Genomic DNA, 9,739 nt, shown 5'->3' on the forward strand with positions numbered 1-9,739 from the left:
CATCTGCTTCTTCTTTGGTACTTTCCTCCCACAAATTCTAGGCAGCTTGGCCTCCATGAGTTCCAAACTCTGTCTTTTCAGCCCAGTAAGATCTCCAGGCTCAGTTTGGATTCTCCCTTCTTGTACTGAAGCCAGGAAATCATCTTAACAGTGAGCTGAGGCCCTTGTAAAGCTCACTTCATTTGTTTCCCTTCTCTCAGGGATTACTATCTTGCATGCTTGCTGTTCAGTGTATAAAAGCTGTTGTTTCATACATTTTGTCCAGTTTTCCAGTTGTTTAAGGCAGAAGAGACTGTTTTTCAATTCCTGTTGAATTAACCTTATGTCTGGAAGCAGAAGTTTCACTACTCTTTATCCCTTTTAAAATCTGAACTCACCAAAACTTTGTGTAAAACCACTTGTTTTTATCTGAATGCACCAGCTCTTTTCCCCTCTTGTGGGCATTAATTACAACTTTTTGATCAGAATTTTACTCTCAAATTCTTGAACGTAATTCACCACAAATGTACGGAACATATGCCACATGCTGCTATGTTAGATGCTAAAAATGCAAAGATGAATAAAGTACTGATTATGCCTGCGTTTTCTCTAGATTTTCTGAAATATGTGTTTTTAAGATCTAGGGCAATGCTTTACAAAATGTAATCATACCGGTGGCAGTTTGGGAAGTGTTTGTGATGATGGACATTGTTTAGCTCACCTAGATTTTTTTTTAAACTAAAGCAGAGCTTTCTTGAAGGAAGCAGTGTGTTTGCTTAGATGCTGGCATCAGAGTGCCTTCTCTCATTGTAAGCAGGCGGTAAACGGGTGTGCTGGCCTGGAGTAGACGCGTGAGAATGCCTGGCATCCCTTCCTGCTGTTCAGAACTTTTGGCATTGGAGTTCCCAGCGAATTCATTTCATTTAAAAGGTTCTTTCTTCGTAGTTGAAACTAATTCCTAAGGAATTTGTTTTATGGCTGATAACTGGTTTTTGGAACTCCTTACAAACATCTTGGTCAATTTTGTTTTTACACTGGCACAGTCTCAAATTGGAGCCACTTTGGCAATAGAAAACACCCGTGGGGTACACTTGTGTTCATTGCCGGATGGAAATAGGGGAGCTTAAGGGCTCCTCCCTGGAGTTGGAATCATATCCAACTTATTTTTATCGTGTCCTAGAGAGAAAATTTCCCTTCCTGTTCATAAATACGTTTCCCCCCTCTCTTTCCCTCTCCTCATTCTGACAAGGATTTACTTCATCTCAACGCATGACTCTCCACCCTCATTTCTTTTCCATTTGTTGACTGGTTTCCCAGGCTCATCTCTGATCGTAACAGAAGGTGTCACCATGTAACAGAAGTTGATTGTAACACATGTTAATAAAGAACTAGAATGGGAGAGAGAAGGCAGAGTATGAGAACCCCTTGAGAAGACTTGTGTGTTCTTTCTTTTTCAGTGGAGAGCTCTCCAGAGCGCCTGAAGAATGATTTTTCTAGTAGCCATGCTATTACAGTGTTCAAAGACAAGAGTCACGGAGCCATGGACCAGCTGTCTTTGATTTTGTCTCCTGAGCACCAGATCTCCCAGAAGCTCTACATTCCCCGGAGTACAGCCACTGCTGCCTTAGGAGCTGCTGCGCGGCTGGCCACATCCAGGAGCCTCCTACATTGGTATCCCATGTGAAAAGGATGGAAACTTGAGGGAGGAAGTCGAGGAGAAAGCAATAAGCCAGGTGCTTTAGGGCTTGATGATTTCCCAAGGCCAAAATAAGGCGGTATTGAGACAAAACAGTATTTTGATAGTTGATGCTTATGTCTTTCTGTGTGATTGTATGTTAGCTGTGTTATGCTAACAGTCTACTTTGTTGTGTAAGTATTGATATTTAATGTTTTCATTTTTATTGTTTCTTCCCTATAGTTTTGTTCACCTCAGTTTAATGTAGTGTGAAGGAATTCGTGTGTGTGTTTCTATAAATGTCTTTCTTGTACATAACATGACTGATAAATGAAAACTGGAAAACTGATGTCTTGTGATCCATATTTAGTAAGACAAAAATGATCTCTGATTCTTCAGAAAAAGGATGTCTGAATTGTAAGGCTGCTTTTTTTTTTTTTTCTCATTTGAAATTTTCTAGATCATGGAGATAATCCAGAGCTCCACTTCTTACCATTATCATTTCTTTAAAATGCTAGGCTCAGTGAGAAAATCCATATCCTGAGGCTTTGGTCGTGAAAGAACTTTCACATTAAAAAAATTAAGCTGTCTTTCAGTACAGGCAGTTTCTTGAAGACTCATAATGCAATTCTAGAGACCGGTTGTTCACACTTAGCTGACTGAGCCTTCCCTGTAGGACTCACGGTTCCCAGGAGCTCCTGGGTGGTAGTCATTCAGGAGGGTACTGTTTAAGCATCTGTGTAACATGATGCTCTCTGAAGTCAAATTGTGGGAAACGCTATAGGACATTTTGTTAAGTTCACAGAATGAACCATCAAGAACAAACAAGAGACTGAAAGGTGAAATTAAAGAATGTGAGTGATACTAATTTAAATTCTTTGTGGTAAAATACTAGACTTATCCCCAAATTTAAAAAATCCAATACAGAATCATTTCTTAGAATTAAAATTTGAGAAAGAGCTGTGAGTTACTGGTGTGCTACTTATAACTAGAGTTTCACCTTTCTAGCCCCTCTTCTAGGGCTTCTATTTCGGCATTAAATGCCAGAGCTGGCCCCTACTTCCTTTCTCTCTCTCTCTCTACAATACAGGATTTCTCTTCTTCTCAAGTACTTAATCAGGAAAATGTCCACTGAGGAAGAGAATGAGATGAGAGTAAATTTAGACTATTACTGGCTGGAACTTCTTAGGATTAAGAATCGTGAAACAAAGTTAAACCCAAAGTCTCTAAATACTGATGGCTTTTGGTTTAAAAACTTAAGAGAAAACATATTTAATTCAATAAAATTTGAAAATCCAGATTCACCTTTAATTCCAATATATCTTTAAGAATGATATTCTAATTGACAAAAATAATAATAATAATCTGGAAACATCACGATAGCTGGCCTAGTAGAAAGAGCAAGTTCCCATTTGGGCTTTTGTGATTTTATATCAGACATCTTTATTGGAGAAGACAGTTGAAAAGTTATATGGAGGGTCAGTGACCAGTTAAATATCCTACTCAACTGTGATATGAACTGGAAAAGTTCTGGTTTTCATTGTAGGTTTACGTAATCCACAGTTTGTTTCTAAAGAAAAAGATTCATTTTAGAATCACACTTCTTAGAATTCTTCCTTTAAAGAAACCAAGTGTGAATAATATACTTGACTTCTCCAGATGGGCAGTCATTGGGCTTGGGGTGAGGTGAATCTGGTAGAAGCGATGTTTATATATTTCGTCGGTTACACTGTAACTCTGTGTAATGGCACTGAGCTATCAGTAGGGATTCTGCCAATACTGGGTAACCTGATGGGGATTACAGAATCACTGTGCTAAGGCTCTTTCATATTCCCATCCTTTTGCAAATGGCCAGATGATTATTTAGACAGAGGCATCTCTAACAAGTGTCAGTATACTTTGTAAGAAGCCTATTTGGCAATTAATAGTTAACATCCTGAGTGAGCAGAGTGAAGAATGAGCCTCTGAGAGGCTTGTACATATTTTGACTACTTGACTTTGACTGGGACGGCCAGTCTGCCAATTTGTTTATCCCATAAGGTGGGTTTTGCTTGGTAGTTAACTAAAATAGCCCAACACATCAACAAAATTTAGTAGATCATTTGAACGTGAGTAAATAGATTTATGTATATGGGCAGGGATAACAATAAGAGATGTTAAAACAATAGGTAGCTGCTCTGTAGTTTAGGGTTAACTATATTTTATTGTCTAAAGATTGGTTGACACATATACTTAGAACAGACCCCGCCCCCTGTATTTTTGTTGTTAAAGATCTGTTAGAAGTGATGGAGGTCCCCAAGTGTTGACTGGGATGTGGGGGCCTGAGGTGTGTGAGAAGGAATGGGTATAAGAACATAAAGGAAAATTCTGGTTATAAACTCTTTAGGGTTGGAAGAAGGAGTAGCTTTACTAATAGCCATTCAGGTTTTAAAACCAGTGGCTTGTAGCCAATACCTGTCTTCCATCTAAAAACACCCCACGGGATATCAAAAGGGGCCCTCCTCACTGCAGTCAGCCATGCCTGGACTGACCCTTTAACTTGCAAACATTTGAGATGCCAGTTGCCCAGTTTAAGGTATGAGGCTAACTAGAGGCTTCTGCCTACTGTCAGACTCTGTCTAACCTAGAGACTTAGAATTGTAGAGTTTTGATCTACATCTTGATGTTAGATGAAGAAATTTGAAGCCTAGAAAGACTGACTTGTCTATGGTCACATGCCTCAAATTCCCTTATCTGCTGACTTCTAGGGTCAGTGCCTTTTCCAAAGGAAAATATTGCAGCTCTGTGTTTTGTAATTTAAATGATTTGGTTCCAGAAGACAAAGTTTACTACATAAGTCCAAAAGAATGGTGATTCTTTTTTTTTTTTTATTAATATTTGTTTATTTTTGAGAGAGAGAGGGAGACACAGAATCCGCAGCAGGCTCCAGGCTCTGAGCTGTCAGCACAGAGCTGGATGCGGGGCTTGAACCCACAAACCGCGAGATCATGACCTGAGCTGAAGTCAGACGCTTAACCCACTGAGCCACCCAGGTGCCCCTAGAATGGTGGTTCTGATAGCTGGGCAAACCCCTGGTGTTGGAGGGGAGAATGATTGATTTACAACATCTTGTATTCTTGAATGTAGATAGCTTAAATGACAGTGGGCCAATTCTATGGCTAAAGAATCTAAATGGGGTGGGGGGCATGGTAAGGGATGAGAAACCAACATCTTACAGAGCAGTCTTTCTGAAGCTTCCTATTATATTTATACATGTGTAGCAAGGCTTTTCTAACAAACTTTGGATCCTCTTTTCAGAATTAAATTCATTTTATTTATATATACAGTGCCATGGACAGCATTATTCATAATTTTACAGGAGCCATCACTAAGACATCAAAAATTTTTCACTTCCTATAGCCCATTCAGATCTTGATGTTTTACAAGATGACAGTGAAGTTCTGTCTATATTCTTTGAACACAGTCCTTTTCCTAACAGGTGTCATTTGTCTCACTTAGTCACCAGTCAGCCTGGTAAGTTCTTGGTGTCATTAGTCTCTGGTTCTGCAGGAACCAGAATACTTTAAATTCTGCTCGTTTTTAAGCACGTAGACAAGTTACTTTAACTTCTCGGTGAAGAAGGTCTTCTCTAACATTTGGAATCACAATTGACTTGGGTGCCACTTCTCACAGGAAATTGAGTGACCCACTTAACAACTGAGTGGAGAATTTATTCACAGCTACATTTTCTTGGTTATAAGCATAGTTTTCAGGAAATGCTTTTTAGATTTCTGTTTGATATAAACTTTGTTTTATATTTTCTGTTAACATTTTTTCAAATGTTTTTTTACTTTGTGGAAAAATATAAGAAACAATGTTTACTTGATTATTATTACTTCTTAGTGCAATTTAGATAAATAATTTGATGAGGAAACCAAACTTCTGACCCTTTCTCTGCTCTCTAAACTTTTGTTATAGAACTAATGGGAAGTTACTGGGATCAAGGAATTATGATTGGCCTGCTCTTTGGAGTTTGTAACAGCATTTTGTTTGACTTCTATATATTTATGAAGTTGGAATTTGTTTTGTCAAAAAATGTCTAGGTTTTTTATTTTGTCTAGCTTATGTTGTGATGATTCTGTAGGAATGAAAATTTCACTTAATATATGACCCAAAGAACTTAATTGACTGAAATACAAAGGTTGCTTATATAGTTATGAAAACAGAGATTTGACAATTTTCTTGATTAAAACGTTTGTCTTCATATTTGGCACGACCTTTTTGTTCTTGACCTTTGTAAGCCTTTGCTGTGTTGTAGATAAAGACTTTTATTCCATGAAGTTGGAAGTTCATTCCCACTAGAGCCACTTCTTAAGTGCCTGACAGCTACATCTCAGACTTGTTTTATTTCTCTTGTTAATAGCAACATCTCAAACCCTTGTAAGCCATGTTCCAGTTTCTTAAATTCTCTTCTGAGACTGTTCCACACACTGAATACCAGTGTAGTCTCCGCTTGCAGCTGTCATTCAGTGCTGTCTCAGTTGCTTACCTGATTTCCTGATTCCACATTCAGAGCCTTTGCTACAGTGGGTCTTCTGTCCGGAGCAGATGATTTCTGTTCTCAGGCTCCATTTGGGTGGTTTGGTACAAACTTATCCTTAATCTGTCATTCGATGGGACTATAAGTAGGTACCAAAGCCAGTTTCTTACTGGAACAAATGACTCCTTGACAGAAGTATCCTGGTACTGCAATTGTCACTCATATATTCTTACAAAAATTGCTTCTGATACCATATATACGAAAAAACCTGTCAGCCAGATAAGACTCTCTGTGTACCATTTAGGATATTGACTGTTAGGCACAGCGTATCCTTCTGTTCTCTATTTCTTCCTCATGATACCTGTCTTTCCCTTTGCTTAGAAGGAACTTAAGTGAGCATATATGGGCCAGAGCCAAAAGTTTACCCTTTCTTTTCTGAATTTTAAAAGTGATGGCCTTCCTGTATTGATTTGGAGTAGGATAGTTAAGCAAATGGAGAGTAGGGAGGTGGAACATTTGGCTCTAATTAAGTGATAGCATCCTTTTTACACCTTATGCTTTTGGCAGTGGAACATCTGTTTATGATCGGATAGAGTGTGAGCTTCAACAACCTTTTCTACAATTGATGTAGATTTATTTTTGCTAAACTTTTTAGATTCAGAAATGGAACTCCATGAAAACTCTTTGGTCTCTATGTAGTTTTTATGTGGAATTGGTCCAATTACCTGGACTCTGTCCAGATTCATGAGGCTCGGAAAAGTTGCCTCAGCAACTTGATTTAAGAGAAATGGTGAGTATTTCAATGAAAGCCAAAATCAGGTGTCACAGGCATCAGTGTAGTTAGTTACCAGTGAACCTGCCTTCTGTTTTGGCCTGGCTTAGGATCTTGTCCGAGTCAGAGAGTCCTTCAACATTGTGGAAATCAGTTTGTGGTATCAAATCTGGAGGTCGGTGGAAGTTTTGTCAAGTCTTTTGGCTAAATTGAAAGTAACCCATGATCACTGGTACTACTTTGTCCTGGTACTGGGTCAGAAGCATGGAATGCTCTCGAGACATAGCCTTATTAAAGACCATTTGCTTGAGCAGCTTGGTAGAATCATCTGTTTGACATGAATGTCTAAAAATTACCAAATTCTGTAAGCAATGGACCAGTGATCCCTGACCTTTTATGATGTTATTAACTTCATTTAAAATGTCAAATACTGAGGGCCGTTTCCTGAGAAAGTACACATTCATACAAAATTATTTCCTAATTTCCAGGAGTCCCTGACCCCTGTAACTTACCCTACACTTTCTTGAACAGGAGGAGTTGGAAAGATAGCCCTCCTCCACCTCCAGTGTTCCCCACATTGTCCACTAGTTGCTTCAGATGAAAACCTAGGAGTAGAATCGTCCTTGAATACTCCTGGCCCTTCATCCCCACGTTTGATCCATTGTCAAATCCTGTCAGATTCTACCTGCTAGGTATCTCAGTAGCCCTCCTGTTTTTCTGTAAATCTGCCATCACCTTAGGTCAAGCCAATTTCACGTCTCTCCTGGCATGGGGTAGATGTTCAGTAAGTTTTATTGGGTGAATGAGTAAACAGGATGGAATGGGATATAAATAAGGTTCACCAACATCTTGATCTTTTTTCTACGATGCTATGTTCTGAATGTCTATGAAACAGAAGGCTTCATTGGGAAGAGTTTAATCAAACACGAATAGACACCCAATTTAAACTTTGCATTTAGAATTGAATGAAGAGCACATTGCTCAGGTAAGAGAACAGAGTAGAAAGACCCAAATATTTTGTCTAGGTTATTCTTCTGTACAAACCATACTTGGTTATTTTTCTGGTTTGGTCTGTGAAAGAAAAGGGCAAAAAAAAAATAATAATAATGATTTGCAGCTTCTTAGCAATCAGCCTCTTGGCCTTCTTCCAGAAAAGTTTAATTTATCAAATTGGCTCTTTTTAGTTCATTGTTCTTTGTTCCTGGAAGTACATCTCTGACCTCAAAATCCTTCAGTTCTATAGACCCCAGTTCGGTGATGAAACAAATTCATTTAAAAGTGCTCTTTAGGGTTAATGTATTAATTTGGACGCAAACTGCTTTTTGTGGACTTTCTGGTGGTCTCTCAATTTGGGGCTGAATTGTGTTGTAACGAGGGGGAGGCAGGCCTGTGGCAGTGCTGAACTGTGCCAGAACCAGATCGTGACTCCAGGGGTAAAGGCAAAATGAGAGAAACTGAAGAATCTGCTCTCCTTAGCAAGATTCCCCCCACCTTCTGGTTTCGTGGTGACTTTTCTGCCATTAATTTTTTTAAAGAACATATTGACTTTGAAGATTTAATATTGTGAGGCTTCCTGTTTTGAATTCAGTGTAGTGTGAGAAAATGTGATAAAAAAAATCACTAAGGCAACTAAAGAAATGAGCAAGGAAATTACCTCTAGCTTTAAATTTGTTAGCCGGTTAAATTCTGGATTCACACTGACAAATAAAATGCTGTGACTAACCGTTACCAAGCACCCCTGAGCCAGCAGGGAGTACCAAGCACCCCTGAGCCAGCAGGGAGGGCAGCAGTTTGCAGGCCTGGCCTTGTATGGTAATCACCTGGAGGAGTGCTCAAAAACTTGCTTGGATCACATCCCTGAAGGTCCTGCCCTTTCCTCCTTTCCCTTTGCCTCTCTCCGGTGGAGCCCATCGTCCAGCCAACCTCCCTTTCCTCCCAGGCATCCCTGACACAGTGAGCTGCTGGGACAGACTGGCGTGGGAAGAAGTTGAGAACTGTGTTAGAAACACGGTAGTGACAGGCTACTACAGCTGATCGTTTAGATTTTATTTAATCGTAGTAAGAACACAGCATGGGGTTTTACCCTCTAAACAGGTTTTCCTTTCCTTTTTTTTTTTTTAAATATGTAATTTATTGTCAAATTGGTTTCCATACAACACCCAGTGCTCATCCCAGCAGGTGCCCTCCTCAATGTCCATCACCCATTTTCCCCTCTCCCCCACCCCCCATCAAACAGATTTTCAAGAACACAATGTTGACTATAGGCACAGTGTCGTACAGGGGATCCTAGAACTTCTCCATCTTACTTTACTGAAGTTTTAACCCCACTGATTAGCAACTCCCCATTGCCCACCCAATGATCTTCAGTTGATTGTCATGTTCTTTTATATCCTGTGATGGCACCTTCCCACTAAGTATCATAAAGGTTTAATGTGGGTAGTGTTGCGTCCTTGAATTGTGGTGACCTTACCCCCGCCCAGTGAGGACCGAATGTTATGGCGCCCGGAGAGTGTTGAAGCAGCACACCCCACAGTGGGGGGGGGGGAGGGGGAGCGCTCTCCTTTTATTGTTAACCAAACAGTGGTCGTTTTACCTTGGAGGCTTGATAGGAAACCTGAACAAAACTGAATTTCCTGCTGTCTTTGGAAGGAGTCTGTAGGAATGTCAGGGTGGTCTGGTAGTCACGGGGCACTGGCTGGGGGCTTTCCTTCTAGACTCCACACAGCCCAGCTTTCAGGAGCAGCTGCTGAAACAGAGGTAGTGTATGAAAACCTCGGGGGAGTTTTCACGTAGG

At 39.9% G+C, this 9,739-nt stretch overlaps 1 protein-coding gene across 6 annotated transcripts in view; it reads left to right on the plus strand.

The window, feature by feature from the left end:
- Positions 1-4,511, plus strand: part of TDRD5 (tudor domain containing 5) — a 109,619-nt gene extending 105,108 nt beyond the window's left edge. For 5 of the 6 annotated variants that reach the window (XM_047841188.1, XM_047841190.1, XM_047841191.1 and 2 more), the window contains one exon: positions 1,437-4,511. In XM_047841188.1, coding sequence (XP_047697144.1) covers positions 1,437-1,663 — 227 coding nt within the window. In that variant the 3' untranslated portion in view covers positions 1,664-4,511. The remainder of the gene's footprint in view (positions 1-1,436) is intronic. The other variant, XM_047841189.1, reaches the window with a different exon arrangement.
- The last annotated feature ends 5,228 nt before the right edge of the window (positions 4,512-9,739 follow it).

Source organism: Prionailurus viverrinus, chromosome F1 (assembly GCF_022837055.1).
Source record: "Prionailurus viverrinus isolate Anna chromosome F1, UM_Priviv_1.0, whole genome shotgun sequence".
Lineage (NCBI taxonomy): Eukaryota > Metazoa > Chordata > Mammalia > Carnivora > Felidae > Prionailurus > Prionailurus viverrinus.